The sequence below is a fragment of the Dama dama genome, chromosome 18 (assembly GCF_033118175.1).
Source record: "Dama dama isolate Ldn47 chromosome 18, ASM3311817v1, whole genome shotgun sequence".
In the NCBI taxonomy this organism is placed as follows: Eukaryota; Metazoa; Chordata; class Mammalia; order Artiodactyla; family Cervidae; genus Dama; species Dama dama.
In genome coordinates this window covers 89,630,336-89,656,287 of record NC_083698.1, presented here as the reverse complement: position 1 = coordinate 89,656,287, position 25,952 = coordinate 89,630,336, and the positions used below count along the sequence as shown (strand labels likewise).

General features: G+C 47.0%; 2 protein-coding genes across 5 annotated transcripts in view; one reads left to right on the top strand and one right to left on the bottom strand.

The window, feature by feature from the left end:
• Nucleotides 1-3,063, top strand: part of CEP41 (centrosomal protein 41) — a 47,870-nt gene extending 44,807 nt beyond the window's left edge. For all 4 annotated transcript variants that reach the window (XM_061165804.1, XM_061165803.1, XM_061165806.1 and 1 more), the window contains one exon: nt 591-3,063. In XM_061165804.1, the coding sequence (XP_061021787.1) occupies nt 591-739 (149 nt within the window). In that variant the 3' untranslated portion in view covers nt 740-3,063. The remainder of the gene's footprint in view (nt 1-590) is intronic.
• A 6,968-nt stretch (nt 3,064-10,031) lies between these two features.
• CPA1 (carboxypeptidase A1) lies at nt 10,032-16,597 on the bottom strand. The gene is made up of 10 exons (XM_061166417.1): nt 16,533-16,597; nt 16,019-16,100; nt 15,320-15,553; nt 14,974-15,075; nt 14,136-14,237; nt 13,821-13,931; nt 13,144-13,234; nt 12,421-12,620; nt 11,823-11,907; nt 10,032-10,219 (listed from the first exon to the last, which is right to left on the bottom strand). The coding sequence occupies exons 1-10, from the start codon at nt 16,595-16,597 to the stop codon at nt 10,032-10,034; spliced, it is 1,260 nt and encodes a 419-aa protein (XP_061022400.1).
• Between the last annotated feature and the right edge of the window lie 9,355 nt (nt 16,598-25,952).

The following is a 25,952-nucleotide window of genomic DNA, read 5'->3' as shown; positions in this document are numbered from 1 at the left end:
CGCTAAGTCATGTCTGACTCTCTTGCCACCCCAGGGACTGTAGCCTGTCAGGCTCCTCTGTCCATGGGATTTTCCAAGCAAGAATACTGGAGTGGGTTGCCATTCCCTTCTCCAAGAAGGTCTTCCCAACCCAGGGATTGAACCCGTGTCTCCTGCATTGGCCAGCGGATTCTTTACCACTGAGCCACCAGGGAAGCCCTCAATTCCTTCTTGGAAAACTTTGCTTCCTTCTGCTGCTTCTTCTTACACTTCCAGCCTTTCCTTTGGCACAGTGCTTTCTCTTTCTCCTCTAAATGTTCCTGTTCCCTTCTCTATGAGAAGAAATGACAAATAGGCGAGGTTGGTTGGGATAATAGAGAGGAAGGAAAGAAGAGCAATCTGGGTTTCCTTTCATCCCTGCCCTCTTCCCCACCTTCTAATTGATCTCAAGGCTCAAGAGTAGGTTTTAACCTAAAGTAGATGCTGAATAGAACTTCATTAGCTTAAAAGTGGTTTGTAGCATAAGACTTCATTAGTTTAAAAGTATACTTGGCAGATTGTCTCTGCAATCATTTTTGCATTTCTGCTCCCTGCTTTCTTGCTTCCTCCAGGCCGGCTGAGCCAAGCTAACGCTTCTGGAAGAGATGCCAAGGTTCCAGGTACCCGCAGCGGTCAGAACCTCCCCGCGGCGGGCCCTGCCAGCCACCAGAATCCCCGCTCACTGGGCAGTGGCCACCTGCAAGGCAAACCCTGGAAGTAAAAGACTTTGTCTGCCTTAGTCAAATAAATGTTTTCTCTCCTTTTGGAACCCCGAGCAGTTCCCAAGTTGGTCATTTCAGAAACTGCTGCAAAGACCTAAGCTTGTGTATCAGGCCCTCTTCCTATCTCCAACTGCTTTCCCACATCCAACTTGGGAAGGATTTTTACAAAAACCAGAGACATGACAGGCTCTAGTGTCCTCCCTATTGTTTACAGAATATTTAAGTCTCTGAAACTGAGTAGGAAAAAAGTCTTAATTTTTTTAGGCTTTCATTTTTTAAAAAATAAGGTCGAGTTTGTTTTGGTCTGTATCCTGCATTGTTTTGTAACTACTTCAGGCACATCTGTGTGTCCTTCCCAGCCAGTTCTTTTTCACTCAGTGTTCTTGGTTTCACGAAGGTTCTCTAGGTAGGCTTTGTAGCCTGAGAAGCTGCCCCTGGGGGTGCGGATGATTCATAGCTCTCAGCCGCCACCAGGGTCCCCATCAGGTGTGGACCTGCTGGCTGAGGAGCTTTTTGCCCAGCACCCACCCGAGGCAGGTTCTGCCTTGAGTTTGGAAGCCGATACCTGTGAGCATTACTCAGTTAAGATTTAGTAGCCGCTGTCACGTGTGTGCAAAGCCCCCCTCACAAGATGTTCTCCTGGGGCCAGCACAGGTGATGATGTGTGCCCAGCCACCCTCATGGGAAAGCCCTATCCACTGTACAGGGCTGGGTTGAGAGTCATTCATTGAAGCCCCCTGGAGTCGCCCCTCATTTGTGGTTGGTTTATTAGTTGTAAATTTCCATTATCCAGCTCAGGCATATCCATATTAGATGGGTAGAAATTATGGCCAGTTGAAAACACTGGCTGTGGTTGGGTCACTACCAGCCCACAAGGTGAGGACGACTCCACAGTCCTTTGTCAAAGCTGACAACCCCTTAAATCCTTGCTTAAAAATACAGTATTAGTCTAATTGAGTAATTAGTGCAATTTCCTGCTTACTTTTCATTCTCATGACTGAGCTGTGATTAGGAGGTTGTGATTATAGATTCTTGTTTGGCCAGAATTTTGAATCGGCATTAATTGAATTGCTAGATGACTGACATTCATTCCATTTAATTGGGGGAACAAAAGACCTCAGGTAAGGATGAGGAGCTCTGAAATCATCAGGAAAAGGAAAAAGAGGCTTGTTAATTTTTACAGCCTGTGATCTGTAGTTGTGATAAGGGACTGAGGAATAAATTGTGCTCTTTGTCATGGCAACCAGCCTCTGAAAAGCCAGCTGAAAATTGCCTATCCTTAGGTGGTTATTGCTGCTGGGTAAGATTTGTCTTAACAGGACTATTTTTCTCACCACCAAAAAAAAAAGGTATCACAGTATTTCCAGCATGGGAAGCTGTTATTTGTAGGAGAAATAAAGGTAATAAATATCTTATAGAGACATATGGAAAAATAACTTTCAGATTCAGCCCAGTTCTATTTTAGTGTGTTTATTCTTCTCTACTTGATTTCCAAAGTGCAACATTTTCCGATGCTTTAGAAATCAAACAAACCAGGGACATTGTTCAGATGTCAAGCCGTGCCCAATTTTCCATAAGATTCAAGAATCTTGTATAAAATTCAGCCAACGTACACAAAGCTTTAATGAGGAGCCTGTCATGTTTCCCCATAAATTTATTGCCTGAGAACTAAGTTCAGCCTTTTGCTAATGCCAAAATGCTCTGGCTTTTTATTTTCTTTACAGCATAGATTTTTTTAAATGCAAATTTTTCCACATTCAACTTTCCCCTAGCATAGACAAGATTTTCAGCCATTTTGGACACATATACATTTTTAAGAAAAACATTTTTTTTTTCTCTGTGACAGAGTTCTGTTTATTCCATTTTCAAGTTGACCAGTCAGGAGTCTAGATTTCCCCCACTGGATTCAGTTTTACAAGTAAGTGGTAGCCCCTTTTGTTTCTATTCTGCATTCCCATCACCACACAACACTGGAGTGTTTGAAATGACTGTGTATGTGTGCACAGTCAGTGTAGCCAAACCTATTAGAATTGCTGTGCATTTAGTTGAGAGATCTGGCAGGTTGACTATATTGATGTGTGTTTCTCCGTAGTGCTTTGCCTGTTGGTAAGGGTTTTAAATAACTACTCCTCAAAGACCTGTTCTCATTCTGTACTTTGTGTGTTAAATGTCACTCGCAGACAGTTTTTACATGCTCACGGTATTGCTCTGAATGTTCTACATTACTAGTTTCTTCATTAGATTAACTGACATGTATTATTTAAGTGATCTGTGATACTTTGTGCAATTATGAATGTTGACAATTAAAGTACATAGTTCTTAATTTGTTGTTTGCTATTAATATGCCGAAGTCTGCCAACTTCTCACTCCCTCTCCGTTGAGATAATCTGTGGGGAGTCACATGAGACTGGGGTGATGGGAAAGTGTACTTCTTTATGCTGTATCTCCCAGGAACGCATGTTTTCTTTGTATAAGTGAATCAGGAAATCATTCCAGTTAGGGCAGGAGACCTCAGGTCTCTAGTCAGAAGGTCTGGGTTTCTCTCCATGCCCAGCAGGGACTGATGGCCACCTTAAACACAATACCATGGGACTCTCATCAGTGTTGCAGAGGCTGACGAGCTGCTCTTGCCTGGGAACTTAGAAAATGCTTCCTCGAAGTACAGCTACTCCTCTGTCTGAGCGACAGTGATGGTCAAAGTCTAACTAATACGTTCAGTACTCTGAAGGGATGTGTATTTAAGAAAGAAAGGAAGGTAGGAAGAAGAGAAGCATGAAAGCAAGAAGAGGAGAGGGAGGAGAAGGCAACATTACTCATTCGAGTACAAAAAGAACATCTCAGGCTGTAATAATGTCAGGTTTAATCTACTGAAAGGCATAGAATGATTTGAATGGCCTAAAAGTAATTTTATTTTTCACCTTCAGTAGAAAGTCAGAACTAGCACAATCATATTGGACTAGGGTGTAAGTCAGAATTAAAAGAACAAATAGTGTTCATTAGTTGCTGAGGGATTTTTCCTGTGGTGCTATTGAGATTATACAAAAATTCGTAAGACTTTAGGCTACTCACCAAGAACACAGAACAAAACAAAACCTTCTTTTCTCTAATTCCCTTGTGGAATATAAGTGAAATCAGAGTCCTGGGCTAGAAAGAAATATGTAGGCAATTTTTCTTGTGTTGGTTTTGGTTTCAGTCATGTTATATATTGGTTGTAGATTCTGTCTTTTATGTTCTCTGACTTTTTTAGGGGGGATAATTAATTTCTGTCCACCTGGATTTAAATCCATGACTCCCTTCCTGTTCTATCCGGAAGATAATCATTAAGAACTTCTCTTTCTCCAGTTTTAAAATACTCCCAGTATCTATAATGTGCTTTTATTTTTTCACAGTTTTTTCAAAGTTGTAACTCCCATGATATTCTCCTTTTTCTTTTTTTAAGAAACATCAGAAATGTGTATTTTACATCAGTTTATGTGAGCATGATGATATGCTTATCTTCTATTCAATTATTTTTTTGATTAAAATTAATATGTTTTTCCTATAAAAACAATAAATAGGACACATTGTGCTTCCCAAGTGTTCAAAACACATTTGGGTAGTAGTACTTTCCTAAAATTGCAGTAATTATTGAAATTGCTATTGCCATGTCCTTAAATTGGCACGCAGGTCAGTTATAGCATAAAATGTGTAATGGTGGCAATTTGTCAGCACTGAATTCTGACAAAACGGGATTCAGCGCATGATTTTATGTGTTTACAGAACTCTACTGCCTCTTTCCCCCTGCCACCCCGTCCCCTTACGGCCTCACTCTCTGATGCTGATCCTCTTTGTTCCGAATGCAGACTTAGATTCTCTTCACATGCATAACATCCTGAGGCACTTGGTGAAATGTATGGCAACAGAGGTCACTTACTAGACACTACAGACTGATTGACTACGTTTTAAAAAATTATTTTGACTGTAAGCTCCTAGAAGGTAAAAATCACCAATGATGTGACAGTGACCCTTAATAAGGGTATGTGAATAAATAAACTAAAGAAATCCATCAAGACTGAAGTCTGGGATGTAAAGCCCACCGTGGCAGTCACTCAGCACTGGTCTGCCATTCCAGAGACCCGGAGAGTTTGTTATCCCTTGCCCCCTTGGATGTCCTACTTTCGTAAGCGAGGCATTCATAACTCTGAGAGCTTTAGATTACCCCCTGCAATTTTAGATTACCTGGGAAGCTGTGAGGACCTTTATTATTACTCTGGCTGTCTACAGTCTGCCTGTTTCCATGGTCCCCTCAGGCTCAGAGTGGCCTTCAGAATTCATCAGCTACGGGTTATACACCATCTTCCCATCTGAGAGCAGGTTTTACTTTCTCTTTTGTTTCAAATCTTAAAGATTTCCAGTATTAATGCTAGTAAACATTTATGGGGCACTTGCTATGTGTTAGGTAGTATTCTTAGAGTCTTCATTTTATGTTTTGACTCATTTGACCATCCCAACATCCCTACAAGGTAGGCGCCCCCATTTTCAGGTGAAGAGACTGAGGGTCGAGAGGAGATTAAGCAACTCTCCCTTGAGTCACTGAGCTGGAAGGTTGAGAAAACCACTCTGCTCTGGGCTTCCCACTCTGGGTGGGCCCAGCATGCTCTCCCTGGCCGTGCCTCCAGTTCACCAACAAAAATGTAACTTTCCCTTGGCTGTTGGCCTCCCTTCCTTCGTCGTTACCCAAGATTCCACTGAAAGCCTTCGTCCTCTACCTACACGAAGGGCAGTGGGAGTTCAGGGACAGAAGCATCTGCTCCTGGGACCATGAATTTCCCCATTCCACTGTTGTCTGTGTCTGGTGACCTATCTTGAAGACAGGTGCCCCAGGGTTTCTGAGATCTGTTTTGGTTCTCAGCGTGTCCCTAATGAGGTATCACTTAGGGAATGGGAGTTACAAGCTTTTCAACAGATTATAGGGGGAAAGTAGGCTGTTTTCCTGATGGTTAACTCTCCAGTAAAACCATATTGATGTGATTTGTGTCCGATCTTCTCTTTCCTTTGTGGCTATGTTTCTGACATAGGCTGAAACATAAATTGTGTGAATTGGCTCATGGTCACAGGCCTGGGCTTCACGGGAGGAAGCAGCAGCAAACCTCTGCACCTCAGTCCGTGTGTGAGTAGAGCTCTCATTCCACTGCTCTCCTCTAAAAATGTGGCTGAGCACACCACCGTGGTTAAACAGAAGACTTTTAACTTTCTTCTTTTGGCACGAAACATTTGGCTGTCTTTGTCTCTGGGGTTGGTAGATGATGCTCACAGTTTGAGTTGCCAAATGGATCCTGAAAGCTTTGGGGAGAACTCATCACCCTTTGACAGTTTTTTCAGATTTGACGGGTGTTCTGTGCTTCTTTCTCAGAGCTCTTCCTTCATCTGGCCAGTTTGAATGTTTTGGTTGGTCATATCAGTTTCCTGTAAGGAGCATCTGGGTCTTAGTGTGTTCACAGAATGATGTTTCTGACTTTAGAGTCCTTAGAGCAAGAATCCGTCTGCATCTTCAAATCCACCTAGTCCCACATGTCCTTGCAAAACAATCGCTGAGATGATGAACAGCCCTGCACTGGATGAGGGACTGGTGAGGTCATATCTGGATTGTATTCAGTGACATTTCAATTTTAATTTCAGGCCAAAGTTAGACATACATATCTTAGTGTTAATTCAAAAGACTATCCAAAGGATTCTTACAGACCACCAATGGCTTCACGGCCCACACTGAGAATCATGGATAAGGGTCTAAGAATGGAGTAAATGAGTTCATTTTAAAATAAAGACTTTTGAAAAGTCCTGGAGAATAGGCAGTAGCCTAATCAGTTCCCCAGATTGCTGCAGGAACTGAGTGTGGGCAGCAAGCACTCCTGGGATTTGTCACCCACACTACCTCTGGCCCCAGCAAGATGTTGGTACCCTGCCCTTGGTAGGGCACTTACTGCCAGCTCCATCTGGAATATAAACTTTTCCAAAAGTAAGACAATTACCTTGTTCAGGGAGACAGCAGAAGAAATGAGTTTCGACAAATTATGAAAAAGAATCTGGGCACAAATTAAGATGATCATTTAGATGTTTGATTTTGATAATAAGTTGATACTAGATAATGTTACCCACAGGTGATCTGATGTGTTTGTAGTAGCTTCTTTCATTGCAAGAAACTCAGAAAAGTGTAAAGAGGAAAAACCATCACCTAGGGTAACCACAATTATTACTATTGGAGAATATCTACTTCTAGGCATAGTGGGTATGTTTTTCAAACAAAAATGAGATTCATATTCCATATACTATTTTATAGCCTGCTTTTTAAAAAACTTCGTGGAAATACAAATCATATGCCATAAAATTCACCCATTTGAAATCCTTCAGTTCAGTGGATTTTAGTAAATTTACAGGGTTGAGCAAGCATTACCACAATCCTATTTTAGAATATTTCCATCATGTGACCAGCTTCTTTCACTCAGTATATTGTGACCATTTTTCCATATCAACCACAGACTACAACGGCTTCCCAATATTCCATTGTGTAAACATGTAATACCCATATTAATACTGGTATCTATCTAAGTTCTTTTCCATTTTATTTAAATTTTTATTATTGCAATGTTGTACATGTGTTTATTTGAACTTCTCAGAGAATTTTTATAAAATAAATTCCTCCAAGCGGACTTACTGAGTCAAAGCAGCAATATGTTGAAATTTTTTATTTATATCACCAAATTCCCCTCTGGGAAGGTGGTATAAATTTATCCTCCCACCAGCAGTATATGACAGGTCTTATTTCTTCATACTCTTGATAATACTGAATTGTCAGTCTTTTTATTCTTTATCTGATGGGAAAAAAATAATATATTTTTCTTTAATGTACAAAAAAAAAAAATTGCCCAGAGAATCAGTATCTTTCATTTATCAACTTTTTGTATTTCTTCTTTGGGGAAAAAATCTTCTATTTTTCTTTTGAAATGTTAAGTCTTTTTTTTTTTTTTTTAACCCCTTTTACTTATAAAGGCTCTTTTCCTCTCAGGGTTATTAATACTTTTTCATATATGCTGTATTGGTTTCTAAAATTATCATTTCTCTTTTAGTGTTGTTTTATTTAGAAAATAAAAACTTTTAATCCATAGATTTATAAAAATATGTATCTGCAAAGTATAAAGTTAAAAATATTTTAAAGATTAATTTCCATGTCTCCATTTGAGAAGCACTTATTAAGTGCAGGATACGTGTCATGTACTTGGCCAACCATGAGAAACTGAGTTTTGAGCAGAACAGCCTGGTTCCTGCCCCCATGGCATTTTCATTCTGGTGCTACACTGCTTGTCTTCTCAGCTTTCTTAATAGTTTGACTTGTTCAGAGCATTACTTTCTAAACTGCAGATCAGGGGAATTCAAAATGACTTGCAAGCTTACAAAATACAGACTATAAAAATGAAAAGTTTAAAAAAAAAAAAAATGAAAAGTTTTCTAGTAAATGTGGAGAGCATTTGTTCAACAAATATTTATTGGGTATCTGTATGTCAAGTACTTCTGAGGGTTTTGCAGACTGAATACCAAACCAAGTAGCCTCTGCTATCAGGGAATACAGTTTATTTTAGATTAAGCAAGTCTACCCTTGATCCCTAAGTAATCCAGTTTTAATAAGAGGATACACTATCTTGCTAACTTAATATTTTTTCATTTATCAGTCTGTATTAAGCAGTAAGATCAGTTTTTTTTTCTTGTCCTTTTTTTTTTTTGCTGAGCCATCACAGTGAGTTTCAGCTTATCTACATAAATTAAAGGGAAATGCTTCCCAAAAGATAACCTGAAGGAAGGGTTATAAAATCTTTAGATCATCTTTCTGTAAAGGCTGAAACACCGTTTCACCTTGCCTTATAAATTTATGTATGTGTAAGTTTATGTGTACTATATGTATAGTCAGCCTCATCCATTTTATTTTTCAGAATGTTTGGTAGCAAAAACATATTAAAATAAAAAATGAATGGAGTATAATATATAAAAAATTTTAATCCCTATTTTGTATACCTGAAACTAATATATATACAGTAAATAAACTATACCTCAATTTTAGAATATCAAAGATTATTTTTAAAATTCCAAGATGAAAATTCCCTAATGGGCCCTTAAAAAAAAAGCATTTGAACTTCAGGCTATTGTGTGTGAAAAAGACACAAATTTTTAAGTCACTGGAGTTGGAAGCATTGTGGTACTTTGGCTGATACAGGGAAAGGCTGCCATCCTTACCCCAGCTCCCCTATTTGGGGAGCTACCAAGCCATCACCCCACCCCAACTTCCCAATAACTTCTTAGGACTGACTCCCTACTCAACAGTCACACCTTAAGAGATCTGGAAGAAACGAATATAGATTCTTGCTTTGAAAAAAAGTTGAGATATATGCTATGTGTTTTGTGGTGCTAGCCACTAGGGTGATATCACAGACACTAGAATCACCAAGCCAAAGGAGGGAAGCCAAATTCTAGGAGCTGAGGAGGTGATGTATCAAGAGGAGAGTCTCAGGTTTGAGAAATTCTGCAAATGATAAGGAGCAGCGGTAGGTGCGGAGAGGGAATGCAGACAGTGTACCAGGAGATGCTAGAAAGTGTGTGGCAGTGAGAAGTAAACTACTTCTGTCTCTAAAGGCAAAGTCTCTGTGATAAACTTCAATTATAAAAATGCCCTGGGATTGGTGTTTGTTCTTTATCTTTAAATAATTCCATTTAATGCAATTGTTTTCTTCCAATTTAGTTCAGGAGTGGGAGACCATATTTTGCTGTATAGAAAGCTTTGCCTGACTGTGACATCCATCTGGGAAAGCAGTGACCACCAGGATTATTCTATTTCATACTCAGGGTTATTGCTTTTGTAGATGAATGGATCCAACTAGCTAGACTATTGTACAAGCTGAATTCCTTACCACGGCGGGGTGCTGGGCATTTGGTTAGCAGCTGTGGCTGCTGCTTGCTCCTAAGGTATGAACAAATCACCCCACTGACGAGCTGAGCTCAGGGTGGTCTCATTAAAACAGATGCCACTTGGATACAACTTCACAGGACCTTGGAATGCAGGGAAGTTTAAGGGTCATCTAGTGCAACCACCCACACGTTTCCACTGAGATCTGCAGGAACTAAATTACTTCTGCCCCAGCTTGAAAAGGCAGACATGCCACATGCATCCCCACACAAGAGTCCATTCTGTTCCATGTACTCTCAGACTTTATTTGGTTGCCTAGGTGGGGCTGAAGAGGAGGAAGAAGAGAGTGCTGAAGGGCTGGGTCAGTAAGCATTATTCAGCGTATGCTCCATGATGGTCAGAAGCCCCAGCCACGTCTCCTGGGCTGTGGGGATGATCTGGGAGGCTGGCAGCAGGAAACCATAGCGCCCTGTGTCCCGGAGTTCAAAGGTGAAGGAGTACTTGATGCCTTGGTTGTAGGCCCAGTCAATGCTGCCTCCACTGGCTTGGTCTGGGGCAGGAGTAGAACCAGAAGAACAAGGTCACTCGAAAATATTTGCAAGGGCCAAGCTAATGATCCCAAGCTGAGAGCCTCGTCCAGTGTTGACTGGAGTCAACCTCTGCTACCTTCCCGTTCTTGACCAAGCAGCTTGGCTTCCTCCCAAGAAGCTCCCGTGAAAGACTGCAGTCCAAGAGGCCCAGAGAGGCAGACCAGCAACAGTTCTCCCCTCACTGGAGCGTGCAAGGAAGCTCCCATGATTTGGAAAGCCGCCTCTGTCTAACAGCGACTTGGGTCAAGCCCCCGCGTATACCAGAGTTGCCCACTTGGGTAACCAGGATCGTCCCCCAGGGTCCTGCTCTGCAGAGGGAAAGTGCAAGGAGCCAGAGTCATAGCAGGAGCCCTTGGCTATCTTTGGCAGACAGCTCTGCAGCAGATAGACAAAGCTCCCTATGAACTGCTGGGGAGGAGGAGGAGGCTCCAGATCAGAACTGAACCCCACAACACTGAACAAAGCAAAAACCTTTTCATTCAGGGTTGAAACAGTCTCCAAACAAACTCCAAACAGTCCAAAAGCAAGGCCAGCCAGAGGTGAGATTGTGACCCTACTAGCCCCCCCAGAACTGGGCACTCGGGGCAGGAAGTCAGAAGTGTGTCCCTGTGCCCTGCTTCTTCAGGACTCTGCCCCAAAGAGTGAGCCCCACACTTGCTGTATCCCCTCAGGGCCCTACAGAATCTCCTCCAACCCCCGCCCCAGCCTGTCTCTGCTGCAGCCAATGAGTCTCTGTGCTCTTCCTGCTGTTCCCAAAGCACACCAAGCCAGAGCACATGGGAGGGACTTTGTTCTAGAAGATTCCTCTGCCTAGAACCTCATCCTCAAACAGCCTCTTGGCTCCATCCCTCAGTTCCTTCAACACTTGCCCAAATTTTGCTCTCACTGAGGCTCATGCTTCAGTCCCACTTCCACCCCCATTACTTGAGTCCCCTCACCCTGTCCTGGAAGTTCTTTTTCTCCTTAGCATTGATCACTTAACACACCATATCATTTCCTTATTCATGTTTATTGTCTAGAATAAATTGTCTGTCCCCGGCTAGAATAGGAGTCTGCTTATTCTATTCCCAACTGTATCCCAAGCACGCAAAACAAGCCCTAGTATATCATAGGTGTCCAATAAACATTTGACTTAATTCCATTTGATGCACTGCATGGATAAGTATGCTGAGAAAAGATAGGATATATTCTATAATAGAAGGGCATTAGAGGAGGAGTATTTTTTAAGTTTAATTACTTGGGGGATCTACACTACAAAGGCCAGCAGAACTCTCTATCTGATCCATGCATGAAGCTGGATTTAACCCCAAGATAAGGGGACAAGAATTCTCAGAGGAACTGAAGTCTTTGTCTGAAGGTATCAAGGAAGGCAGAGTTCACGTCAGGAAAGGGCCTGCTGTACACCAAGCCAACAGTAGTCAGTCATGGCCGGGGCCGTGCTCCTCGTCCATGCTCCCACACTGGGGTACCCCTGGCTACTTCCTCCGGGAAAGACACTCCCGTAGGCAGGAGAAGTCAACTGAGCTTCCTCCCGGGACCACCCATGAGACTTTGCACACTTACAAATTGTTGTGATGATGCTGCCATACTTGTAGCTGGTCCCATACAGAGAGCTCAGGGATTCAACAGCAGACTTAGCCACCTGATTCTGGAGAAAACGCCAAGCAAGATGACTTGTCATGGCCAGCAACCCCAGATCCCCCATAACCGCTGGGCTGGGGTATCCTGGGGGCTGGCAGGGTGACTCAGGAGCACACGCCCTGCAGAGGCCCACCCCCAGCAGACAGCATGGAGCCCGCTGGGCCTTGCGCGGTCAGTCTCAGGAACCCAGAAACCCTATGATTCTGAGCTTGTGGGCTGTCTGGCTGGTACTTCACCACCCTTTGGCCATTCTGCAGCTCCAAGTGTGAACTTGTGGTACTAGCTCAAAATCCAGCCCTGCCCCTTGTTCTATCGTGTGATGGGAGTGACTGAAGCACTCTGTGCCTCGGCTTCCCAGGCGGAGAGTCTAATCGGCCTTGCTGGTCTTCCCAAGCCATCAGGGGTCCATGGGAGAAAGGGGTGCTAGGCACAGTGTAGGCCCTCATGCCTTAAGCAGGTTTGATGGGCCCGCCCAAAGCTGCCTTTGGGATGCGAAGGCAAGCAGGGATCAGGTACATACCAGCTCATTCTTGTCAGGGATTGATTGTGTTGTGTAGCCATAGGGATAGAGGAGGAGCTGGGAGTAGCTGTGGATGGAGAGGAAGGCCTTGAAGTTCCCATGGTCTTTCACAAAGTCCACGATGGACTTGACCTCCACTTCGGAATTGGCAGACTTGCCACGGTAAGTCTCCGAGCAGGGGTTGCTGCTGGCTCCTGCCTCTGCGGGAGGGGAGAGAGGATAGCTGGCATTCCTTACACCCGAGTAGTTGGTTTCCAGGGGCTTCTGGTCTTTGCATGAGGTGAGATGTACAAGGCCTCACCCCCACCCCAGATAAGGAAAGGGCAGAGGCCTTTTATAACCTGGGGGTCCTGGGCCTCCCTCCCCAGCCAAACTTGGACAGAGCTGACGAACACACCCAGAGAGGTAAGAAAGGTCCTCATGTGAGGCCGCTCCCTGCAGTGCAGTGACCACGGAGGGAAGGGGCTGAAGTTACGCTAGGAAACCCCTGGATGGGTTTCAGACCTCAGTTCCATCGGGAGGGACTTTCCTTTTACTGGCAAAGGAACAAGTAGGTCTCAGAGGCCACCTTCCTCCCTGAGTACCTTGGAGGAGGGGCCAGCATTCCCCACGTGCCCCGACTGCAGGGGCAGGAGTGGGGTGGGGACAGCAGGACAAAGGATGGTAAGAAACCATTCTGGGGGGGTGTCCCATCCCTGATCCCCAAACCACACTGGGCCTTACTCCCAAAGCCGGCGTCCCAGTTCCGGTTGGCGTCCACCCCAACGCAGGAGGAGCCCGACGTGACAGATCGAGTCTTGCGCCACAATCGATTCTGAGAGGAAAATGGTTAGCCACCCCATAGGGGCCAAAATCAACACAGAGCCTGGGTGTGGACACAGTAGGGGATCAGAAACCATTTCAACTGGTTTTCAGGGAGGAAGATCTGCAAAGGAGACTCTTGGCTGAAGGAAAATGGAGGAGATGATAGATGGCACTTGGCAGAGGGTTCTACTGGCAGAAAGTAAAGAAGGCATGTGGCATTCCCCCAACCCCATACATAGCTGATTGGTAGCAAGTTGTCCCATAGAAATAAAATAGAACCAGGAAATAATTTCTGGGGAGTATGTCTCCACTGGGGACAGTTCTGTCTCCCACCACAAGCTGGAGATGTTTTCAGTTGTCTCACCTGGGGGCTTGAGGAGGTCAGAATGCTGTTTACACAGGACAGCTCCTGACACACCAAGAATTATCTGCCCAAACTGTCAAGAACGCCAAGGTCAAGAACCCTTAGTCAAGGAGAAAAGGTCTGTTCGTCCCTCCCTCAACTTCTGGGGGCTGAGATGAGGGGAGAGCAGCATGTGGGGCTCAGAGGACAGAGGCTCGCCCCGCTTCCCCCAAGAACAGGAGAAGGCCTATACCTGGCTGTGGGTGAAGACAAAACCATCAGGGTTGGTGACAATCTCCAAGAATATGTCCATGCTGTCAAGAATGGCGGTGAAAGTCGGGTCCTGGCCATAGTCGTCTGTGAACTGGGGTCGGGGGAGGGCGGTGTTAGGGAGCAGAGGGGCAGAGCAGGCCAGGCCAGGCATCTGCTACACTGGACCAATGGATGCCTGCCCTCAACCTCCCTCTGTGGTCATTGCTTCTGGATGGGAGGCAGGGGCCAGGGCTTCTGTGGGCCTTGGATACCAATGCACTACCAGGTGAGAGCACCCTCACCTCCCCAGGCTCACCTTCTTTGCAAACCAGACGCCAGTGGCCTGGGTGATCCACTCCCTGGAATGGATGCCTAAGTCGATCCAGATGGCTGGACGGTTGCTTCCCCCAGTGCTGAACTGGATGAGAAGAGCAGGAAATGGTTCAGCTGGGGCCCCTGGAAACGGAGTGCACCCTAAGCTGTCTGGTCTCTGTACCCCAGGTTGAAGCTCCGTCTGAGGGGCCGTCACTCAGGTGGGAGGCAGAGGTGGGTCTGGACAGGGATCCTGCAGAGCCTAGCTTCCTGCCCTCAGCTCAAGTGACAGTGAAAGTCACTCAGTCTTGTCCAACTCTTTGCAACCCCATGGACTGTAGCTCGCCAGACTCCTCAGTCCATGGAATTCTCCAGGCCAGTATACTGGAATGGGTGGCCGTTTCTTTTCCCAGGGGATCTTCCTGACCCAAGGATCAGACCCAGGTCTCCCACGTTGCAGGTGGATTCTTTACCGTCTGAGCCACCAGGGAAGCCCAAGAATACAGGAGTGGGCAGCATGGGGCAAACATGACTCGGCCAGACTTCCGGGCCCCACTGTGTTCCCAGGCTCACACATAGCTCTGTCGAAGGTCACGTGCAAAACATTTTATCTGGACTACCCAACTCTGGGACACTTTGCACAATGTGACACTTGACTGGGAACAGGGGAGTCACCTAAAAGTTTAAACTGTGTGTACAATTATGTGTACACCTGTGCTACACAAGGGGTCTGTGTAACAGTGTGTTTTCTGTCACCCTGGGCTCCCCCCTGGGAGCCCTATGCACAGATGTGGGCATCCATTCTTGCAGAAGTGCCCCATGCACTGGCAGGCACCCATTACCTTCAGCACATAGATGGGACGGCCTTCATAGCTGCTGCCGATCTGGAGCTTGCTGACAAGCTGTGGGTGCTCGGCCACCAGCAGGTCCATGAAGTCATAGATCTGAAGGAGCAGAGGAGGGAAGGCTGCCTTCATCGCTTCCAAAGGGAGCCTGGATGCCTCCCTTAGCAGCTCCTGAGTGAGCCTGCTGTGAGCCCTGAATGTGGAGGAGCTGCAATCCAGAGACTCCAGGCAGCGTGGAGGCCGGGCAGAGGCCACACACGTCCAGGCTGGCCCTGGCGCGATCTCCCAGTCTGACCAAGAGCTTGGTGCTTGTGGGGAGCAGCGCCCTCCCGGGGTCCCTCACCTCGTCCAGGGTGTGGTAGGTGGCGTAGTTAAATGTGTTGGTGCTGCGGGCCCGGCTCTGGGAGGCGAACATCTGCTCCTGCTCCTCATCTAGCAGCGACTGCACGTCCTCGATCATGATCCTGTATCTGATGCCATGGGCTTCCAGGAAGACTTTAACAGCCTGGAGGCTGGGGAAGGGCACTCGGACGTCGATGGGGGAGCCTGGCTGGGCAGGGCCCCTCCAGAAGTCCAACTAGGGAAGACAAGAGCCACTGTCACTGCGGGCTGGAGAAGGGCACCCATGGGAGGGGGTGCTGGCGCCAGAACTTCCCATATAACTGGGGATAGGGCATGAATATGAGGGGAAGAGGATGAAGGGAACCCCTGGGCACTGCACAAAGTCCAGTGTGGTCAGGCAAATGGCCCAGGAAGCAGAGTGGAGGGGCTTGGGGGCAGCAAGGGAGAGACAAGAACTAGGAGTTGGGACAGGGGGAGGGTGGGGGAGGCCCTTTTGCTCAGATGCTCAAAGGCAGCAAGATTCTGGAATTGGGAGGTTTAAATCATATCCTAATAGGGATCAAACCCATGGCTCATTCCTGGGTGGCTGGGGAGAGAGAACCCAGGTCCCGTGTGGGCCCAGGTGGGTGGAGGTCTGGGGCAAGCCCGTCTGCCTTCAGAGGTACCCTGGGGCCTCGGGGCTGCTCCCGCGTCCTCTGACCTGCAGGTGCTCCAGGTCCTCCAACTCCTTCACCGTCTGCACCTCGGCCTCATCGGCGGCAGAGATTCGGAGCACCTGGTGCCTGGGCAGAGCGGGAGGGGAGGCTGAGGGCCTGAGCAGCTCCTGCTGGCCATGCACGCTCCCCAGGCGGGAGGAGGGGGGCTGGGCCAAGCAGGGGATCCTAGCAATGGGAGTCCTGGGCTCCCTGGAACCTTCAGATACTGCTGCCGTCACCGCCCCAGCTTAGACTCTTTCTCTCTCCAAAGACCGCCAGGCCTTGTCCTGCCTCCTCTTTTGAAAATTCCCCCTCAATGCTCAGATTCTCCAGAGCTCACAAGGCTGTCCTGAGAGACTGGACCCTTTCTCAGTCCTGGTCCCTGGTCAGCCTGCCTTCCGGGATGTGCTAATTTGCTGCCCTCTGGGCATCTTCCCATATATGTCCCCCAGGCGCTGGCTGGCAGATGAGTGCTCCCCCATCTCTCCTCTGAGCACCCCCTCCTCTCCATGTTCTTACCCCACAAAATCCTCTTTGCCGAGGGCAGCCCCCAGCAGCACACTCAAAATCAGCAGCCCCTGCATGCTGCAGTCAGTTGGGAAGGTCAGCTGGCGCGGAGAAGGTCCTGGGGCCTTTTAAACTTTCCCAGGACAGAGGTCTCCCGGCTGAGCCCAAGAGTAGTCCTTCTATTGCACCTGGGCCTTCTCCCACGGACAGTGGGGAGGGGAGTTCCGGGCTCTGACACCGGCCCACCCTTCATGATAAAGTGGCAGGGAACAGGGCAGCTGGAGAGATAAGCCAGGCCTCAACCTCTGCCATGAGGGCCCAGCCTGGGCCTGAGGGCCAGCTAGGGCTTGCGGCCTCCCAGCTGGAAGCCTGCTTGCCCACAGACCCTCCAGTCCTATGTACTGACCCGGCCATGGAGAAGAAGCCGGGACCCTGGAGCCTGGCCACACCAGCTGGGGCCTCATGCAGGGTGTCCCCTTCTCCCACGTTCCTGAACGCCAGCTCTTTTGTTCCCACGAGAGAGCAAGCTGGGAGCCAGACTTGCTGGCTCCTCAACCACCCTGGTTTTGTCTAGGGTCACCTGACCTGCAGGGCACAGCCCTGGGAAGGAAACTTCCCAGCCCCACTCCCACCAGTCTTGGCGGCCTTGTGGGAATCAGGCCACAGCACAGGAGCAGAAGTTCCCCTCCCTCCCTGCTGCTCTAGGGCTTTGGGAATCAAGGCTTGCCCTCGGTGGGAGCTGTAATCAGATGTCCTCTGAGCAGAAAGTGTGATGGTGGGAACCAGGAACAGACCCCTGTGGGGACTGCACAGTGTACAGGATGCTGACCTCACTGAAGAGACATCTAACACAAATCCACCCTAATCCACAGGGGTCAAGCGGTTCCCTGGTGGTATCTGGGGGCCCTGCTCTGTGTCAGGGCCTCAGGCTCAGGCACTGATGAAACGGCCAAGGCGGCCCTTTCTGGTTTCCATCTGTTCCTTCTGCCTCTCCAGCCTACCCTCTACCTGGCCAGATGTCCTAGGCCAAGGCAGAGTGACCCGTTATGTTTACCGACAACTCTCCCGAGCATAGCTCCAGGAAGGTGACAAAATGCTGAATCCATCCTCAACAGATGTTGAGCCTCCATGAAGACTGTTCCTTTCTATATTCTGGCAGCCTTGCCTGCCCTCCACACCTCAGGCAAATCTTGCCTCCTTCCTGAAGCTTCCTCTGGCTTCTCTCTCACCTCTCTGTCCCACCTCTGAATGAATGCTCATCTCTTTGCTCATTCATCCTTCTGGGCCTGGTCATCCGCTCCACCCTGACATGATGCCTGAGACAGAATGGCCTCTGGTCTCATGGAACTTGGTCTGATGGGGCACATGAAAGTAACCAACTCACTTGTGTTCTCTCAAGTTTTCCAAGATGCTGTCGGTCACCAAGACAGAATTAAACATGCATGACATTCATGAGGAGACACACCCATGAGAGATAAAGGGGAAGGGGAGAAGAGGCTTCAGCTCGCTGCAGGACTGACACCTGGGAGGGGAGCAGGGAGAAGGCAGATTGTGGGGGGAGGAATTTAGGCAGCAGCACAGTTCTGAGGACACTTCAGCCAGGCCGATGCAGAACCTTGGAGCCAACATGGCAGCTCAGGGATTCCTACCTCCAACAGGAATGCTGGTACTAGTGCCATGCTGTGCTCAGCCCAGCTGAGAACAGCCCAGGAGACGCATGGCCTCGTCACACCATAGCAATGGGACCATCGGGCCACTAGGCTCCCCAATGACTTGTTAGGATGCTGACAGACTTCTAGTGGGAAAGACAGAAATAACCAGCCAACGTGTTGGTTCTCCAATAGGTCTCCAAGAAGCTGTCATCAAGATAGGATGAAACATGCAAGACACTCCTTGGGCCACTCCCCTTGCTGTAGGAGACCTGAGCATCGCATTTTCCATAATGTGGTGTGAAAGGCACCAGTAGGGCTGTGGACTCAGAACTATGGACCCAGCCAAGAGTGTCCAGCAAAGACTTCACCAAGAGAGTAAAATCTGACCTGGGTCCTAATGACTGGATCTTGCCAGGTAGGGCAGGGAAGTGATGTTTGTCACACTGTTTGGTGCTTGAACACAAACACACATTTATTTCTCCTTAATCATTCCTAAAGTGTTATTTCTGTCTCCCCAGTGAGACTATACACTTCCTGAGACCAGGAACCATGTCTCACCCATCCCTCATAGTCCCCTTCATCTCTTAAGTGCCCTACGGGGCTCTCGAGTTGTTCTAATCTGTCCCCCACCCCCAGGAAAGGTTTTGTAGAGCCTTTCTTGAGTTTGCATTATGAAAACAGTATTTCTCTTTCTAAGTCAAAAGCTGCCCTATAGTTTTTAATGTTTCATGCACACTACCCATGTTGAAGGGGGTGCTGGCTAATTCTTGGTCTTTTGTGAATTCCTTTCAGAAAAGACAAGCCTGTTGGAAAAGGGGGAGCAGTAAGGGAGGGTGCCATAAATTGAAGTTAGGGTCAGCACTGAGCAGCAAGCTGAGAGAACAGTGGCAGAGGAATGTGAGTCTCAGGTAGAAGTTAAGCCTAATTTCTGGGGTCCCTCCAAATGCTGAACATTGCCTTTTGGTAAAGACCAATTTGCTAGACTGGAACCTGGGGCAGAGGGCCATAGCTCTGCCTTTCTACCCATGGGCATGTTTCACATCAGTCCAGAGTAAGGGCAAAGATGAGGGCCATTGGGCTGAAAGCTGGGGGAACAGGCAGAGCACCAAGACCCAGTAGCATGAGAAAGAAAACAGGCTGGCATCCAGATTCAAGGACAAGTCATTGGGTAAGTGCCTGAGTGTAAACAGGCGGGGACCTGCTGCCACCACATCGACCAGCATTCACTGCCCTCCCTCCTTCCTGCTGGCTGAGTTGACCGAGCAAACCCAGGTTGTACACGGGTGTCACCCCTCAGGAAAGTCACCCCATTCCCAGCTTAGGGGTAAATTCTAAAACTGAAAGTGAAATGAAAGTGAAAGTTGCTCAGTTGTGTCAGACTCATTGCAACCCCATGGACTGTGTCCATGGAATTCTCCAGGCCAGAATACTGGAGTGGGCAGCCTTTCCCTTCTCCAGGGAATCTTCCCAACCCAGGGATTGAACCCAGGTCTCCCACATTGCAGGCAGATTCTTTACCAGCTGAGCCACAAGGGAAGCCCAAATTCTAAGGTTGGTCTAAGACAGTCTTCAAAGAATCTTATTCTATTTTGCAAGTGATTGGTTAGAGGTAGGCATGTGACCCAGTTTTGTCAATGAGATGTGAGGGGAGACCAACAAGGAAACTTCTAGAAAACATTTCCCCACTCTTGAGAAGGAGATGCCTTTCTCTGGACGTTGTCCAGTCTGTTGCCCCACCTTTAGATTGTATAATATGAAAGAATATACATTTTCTTTTTATTAATTGGGATTTCTGTTGTTGTAAAAAGCATTCTTTTTTTTTAAAGCAGTAAAGAATTACACACTTTAATGACATCAACTGAAGAATTTCAAACCATGTTGAGAATCTATATTTTAAAGTTTAAATCTAGTTAATATATTCTAACTCTAACATAATCCTCTAAAGATTGGAGTATTTGTGATGTCAGATGGGCAGAACAATCACTTAGGAAGCATCTAGGAATATTGCTACAATTACTTTACATAAATGTAAAAAGCATTCTAACTGATGCACTTACTAAGGTAAGCATACAGGTATTTTTAAAGTACCTGTATTGTCAGAAGAGAGCCTTTATGTGAAATGGAGAAAGACACCCCTCCCTCTCTGGACAAACATCATCCCTTGTCCTAAGCAGAATACCTTTGTGCAGTGCACAAGCTGGACAACTATCCATGGCAGCCCTGTTGCCAGAAAATGCCCAAGCATGATCAACAGGAGCTCTAAGACAATACTTAGAGATCCCCACAGCAAAACCTAGAAAATGGGTTGCTAAAGCAGCATAAGGAGACGCAGTCCCCCATATCTACATTAGAGATCCAAGGGGGACAGTTGGCAAGGGAGATCTTGGAAGGGAAGTTAAATGGGTGCAGTCAGAGCAGCTAGATGCAGTAAATGAATGAGACATCAGTTGTCGCCCTTTGGCAGGTGTGTTTAAGGCTGTACGTGCTACATACAGTGTGTGCATGGGAAGAAACGTCTATGGGAATATGGGGCAGCCACGTGGTGGACTGTAAAGGACAACACTCTTATTTGCCCCACCCAGTATCCTCCTCCTTCTGATAACAGCACCTCCATTTTCCCTTAAGGTCCACCCTTCCCAACTCTGAGGTCATGTGACTCAGGTGGACGGAGCCACCCTGCCCCCACCCCAGCTTTAGGGATGAACCAACAAATTCTACTTTTTTCCCACAAGCTTTTTCAGGTTGGTTTTCTGTCACATGTGATGGAAAAATGTATCTAGCTATAAAACAGATAACTAATAAAAACCCACTGTATAGCACAGGGAACTTTACCCAATACTCTGCAATGGTCTGTACTGGAAAAGAGTCTAAAAAGAGTGATATATATATATATATATATATAAGCTGATTTTATATACATATATATATATGAACTGATTCACTTTTCTGTGCACCTGAAACTAACACAACATTGTAAATCAACTATAGTCCAATAAATTTTGGTTTTAGAAAAGAACCCACCTAACACAGACACTAACTTCAGAAGAGAAAAAAAATGGGACAGCAACGCCTTGTACAGTGATTGCCACAAACCCAGCATATGATCTAGGGCAGGTCCCTGCACATCCCTGGACCTCAGTTTCTTCATCTATGAAATGAGGGAGTTGGTCAAAATGATCTCCACAGTCCCTTACAGCTGTGACACTTTATGATTCTAGGACATTTATAGTTTTACCCTGGGCAGGGTGGAGAGAGGTTTGCCAGGTCTGTGGGAAGGTCAGAATAGAGACAGAGAGGCCCTGGAGTTCTCAGTGGTAAGTGCTCCCAGGGCAGGGTAGGCTGAAAGGGACCACGTCCTGCTAAGGTTGTATTAGGGAGGGCGGTCTTGGTGGGGGCATGGAAGAAAAGGGGGAGGTCCATCAGCAGCCCTCCTTGAGTTCTGCTTTCATAACTGAGTGCCCAGTAGAGACTATTTGTTTGCTTTCAAATTGTGGAGCTGTCACTTTAACATAGCTAGCAGTGTTCATCCTTAGAATGGAGGCAGAAATTTTCTTTGGAAGAAGAGTCACCTGCAGAAAGAAGCACTCCAGTGGGTCTTTAGGAAAAATCAGGAAAAAAAAAAAAGTCAAAATCAGAGCCCAAATCTCAGAACAGAGATACAGAAGAGACACTGAGGAGGGCTGTCCCATGTACACAAGGAAAAATGTTTCTGATTGAGCCTGGAGAGGAGCTGGGGAGCACTTGGGGGTGCATTCCTATCCTTGGGGGGCTGCCCTAGCAAAATAGGAACAGGCAGAGGAAACCACCCCTGAACCACCAACTCCAGTGGCAGCAATCTCCAGCATCCAATTTATGTATTTTATTTTCTACATTGCATTTCCCTTCTGTGTTCCCAAGTAAAATTTCGTGAGATGTTATCCCTGGCCTTAACTCTGTTTTGGGGAATTGAGGGAGGTGGGCTGATGGGTGAGGAGGTTTGGTGCAGATGGAGAATCACAGAACTTGGTGAAGCTAGTTAGGACAGAGCAAGAGGCCAAGTGCAGACCCTGGGGAGAGGTTAGTAACGGACAAACCAAATGAATAGATTTGCAACCGTGTCATCATTCCCAAGGATGGCCCCGAATCCTGGAGGATGGACCCTCCAAAGGCAAACAGGCTGGAGTTGTTATTCAGAACACACACCCCACCAGCAAGAGGAACACGGCCTCGCCAGTTTGTCAAACACTGACAGGTCCCACGTCAACTGGTTTCTCCCTCAGTTTGTATTAAGTGGCTGCCTGGGCCTTTTTATTTTTCTAAGGAAGCTTTTTAAATTTTTACTTTATCTTTCAGTAAAGTCATTTTCTCTCTGACCCTGTCGGGGGCAAGCAGAGGTGAGAGGGAGGAGGATGGGGGAAGTGGACAGCACCTCACTGGACTCCCAGGACCCCAGCCATTAGCCCATCACCCTCGGCCCCTGCTGCCTGCCCTGCCCTCACACAGGACTCTTTCACATTCCAAACTGCCTGCCTAGTTTGTTTTTCTAAGAAAGCAATAACCACAGCACATTCACTGTGGTTCTTTATAGCTTTCCATATGTATAATCGCTCTTTCTCCCTTCAGTTTTTCCAATGTTTTTTTTCTTTCAAATAAATGCTCATAAATTTTTCTGGTGAAAAGGATGAAAAAACATACCAAAAAAGGAAAGTCTGTTGGGAGAAAAAAACAAGCAGAATGCAGGGGAGAAAAAAGTCTTGTTTAGTATTATATACCTAAGAAATGGGGCAGGGGGGAGTTCAAGTTTTATGAAAAAGAGATTATTCTGTAATAGCTCCCAAACTTGCATGTCTAAATCTTAAGCTTTTACTTGATAAACCTAAACTGCCCCCCCACCCTGCCATCACACCCCTGGGCTTGCTAGAAGAGACCCCTCAGTCCCAGGGGGACGATCCCTGGCTTCTCTCAGCCATTAAGTTTATGTGGGGCCTTGTGTAAGTCGGATGATCCAAAGGCCTCCAATCTTTATAACTGCAAAGTGTTGGATTAGAAACTTTCAAAGGACTCCTTAAGCTGGAAAGTTCTATGGCTTTATGATTAAGTCAGAAACTTGATGAGCTAGAGCAAAGGAATGGATTTAGAGGCCCCTGAAAATCCTCTGCCCTCTCAGAGAAGCTGCAGCAGAGTCTGCGGCTGCCTTTCCAATATCCATACTCCCCTTCCTCCTTGCCAGCAGAACTCCAAATTTGCGGAGAGGGTCAGCAATGTGACCAGCTAGAAAGCAACTTTCCAGCCTCTCTTGCAGGTGGGTATGGCCACCTGACTGTCCCAGCCAATAAGACGTACATTTAAGTCCATGGACGGTCAGCTCAGCCCCTTACCCTTCCTGTCTGGAATTCAGTCATATGATGGCGACAGACTAGCGGTCAAGAGGATAGCAGAGTGGCAAAACAGAACAGGCCACAGGGGTCTGGGTCCCCAGTGCATCAAGGAGTCACTGAACTAGCGCTGGACTGCCTACTTTAGATGACTTGTTAAGAGAAACAAGACTTTCATCTGGTTAAGCCACAGTAAGACGGGTTTGGAGAAGGAAATGGCAACCCACTCCAGTACTCTTGTCTAGAGAATTCCGTGGACAGAAGAGCCTGGTAGGCTGCTGTCCATGGGATCACACAGGGTTGGACATGACTGAGGCAACTTAGCATGCATGCATGCATTGGAGAAGGAAATGGCAGCCCACTCCAGTATTCTTGCCTGGAGAATCCCAGGGACAGAGGAGCCTGGTGGGCTGCCATCTATGGGGTCGCACAGAGTCGGACAAGACTGAAGTGACTTAGCAGCAGCAGCAAGATGGGTTTCTGTCACCTATGCTAAACCTACACTAGGCTGAAGAGAAGAAACACCCCTTCAATACTGAGTACCTACTGTGTGCCTGACAGGAGCCGAGCCAGAGGGAATAACCCAGACATGGTCAGTCCCCTCATAGGCTCTCAAATAGCAGTAGACAGAACCACAGATAAAGAAGTCAATTAGTATCACTGCTGTCAAAGAAATGAATCAGTTCGGTTCAGCCACTCAGTCGTGTCCGACTCTTTGCAACCCCATGGACTGCAGCACGCCAGGCTTCCCTGTCCATCGCCAACTCCCAGAGTTTACCCAAAGAAATAAATAAGGCTTGAGAAAAGGAAATAATAGATCTACTTCCAGTGGGTGCTCTGAGAAGGACTAGTGAGGAAATTGTACTGAAGGGGAAATCTTAAGGAGTGGGACACATGAAGGAAGAAGAAGAGGAAACAATATTCCAGACAAGGAGGAGCAACACGTGCAAGGCCTCTAGCTGGGAAGGAGCTGAAGGAACTGGGAGAGAACTGGTGAGGCTGGGGCTGATGAACGAGGCATTAAAACAAAGGTGAGGCGCGGCTGGCCACCTCCTAGGGCCTGGCGGGGCCAGCCATGCAGTACCTTGGGCGGGTTTCAAGTCACTGAAGGATTTTTAAGGGAAAAGTTACCTTTTAAGAAGACCCCCCTCTGGAAAGCAGTTTCAGCTTCAACTTCAGAGGGCCTGTTGGCTGCACAGAGATCTTGCCAACGTGGCTGTGAGAATGAGTTCCTGGCCCTGGTCCTGAAGAGCTTTGAGCATCACTAGGGTCACCTGCAGGCCTGTCCCAGGCCTGTCACTCAGTAGCTGTGTGCCTTTTAAAAGCCAATGTCCAGTCTGAGTCTGAGCTTCCTCCTCTGGAAAATGAAAGACAGTAATAGTCCTACCTCTTGGAGCCGTGAGGAGGCAATGGGTTGAATCCTTGGAAACATGCCCGGTGTGTAGTGTGTGCCAGAGAGAGTTGATTATTTTCACGGTTACTGGGAAGCCCATCAAAGTCCAGATCCTGCTGCCTCTAGGACAGTGCTTCTCCGATTAGGCTTTAGCATCACCTGGGTCCTCTCCTCAGAGATCCTGATTCAGGAGGGCTGGGGTGGCCAGAGAATCTACCGTTCCAACAAGCTCCCAGGTGATGCTGATGCTTGTGGTCTGCAGACTACACTGCACTAGGCTAGGGTCAAGGCAGCCCCTGGGAAATATTCTGGAGAAGGGTGACTGGCTCCCCAGTGTTTTAGCCACCTCTGGCCCTAATAGCAGTAGAGGGTAGGAGGCCCAAAGCCCCAGGTGTCCCTGGGAGACTTGAACATGTTCCTTCAAGTCAGGGGAGTAAGGGGAGCAGGGATCAGAGGTCCTCAGCCTTTAAGAAACCTCAGACCTTCTGGACAAAATGGTAAAAAGGTGGATTTGGGGGCTCACCCCAGAGAGTCTGTTTCAGTCTTGGGGTGGAACCTAACCACCTTTATGTTAAATGACTCCCTACAGATTCTGCCCCAGGCCACACTAAGACAAATGGTGACTTGGTGGGTTTGGAGTTAGACAAACCCAAGTTCAAATCTCCAACTTTCAATCTGTGTGGCCTTTTATGACCTTTAAAACCTCTCCAAATCACGCTCTCCTTATCTGAGCTTATTAATGAGTCTATATACCAGGAATATCCTCCCCTCAAGGCTGAAATAAAAATATTTGTGCAAAGGGCATAAAAGTTATAATCACAGACTCCAGTGTGCAAAAGTATGACTTGCTTTATTTATCTATAGCTTATATTAACTTAGCCAACAGCCTCGGGTTTCTGTTAATAGCAGAAAAATTCAGCTTGGAAATTCTAGGCTGCTTCCAGCTTTAAAAAAAAACACAAAAACTCAAGTCTCTTTTGGGAAACTCTAGCCCGAGTCAGGATTCTTTCCTCCTCTGTCGCTGGCCCTTTTC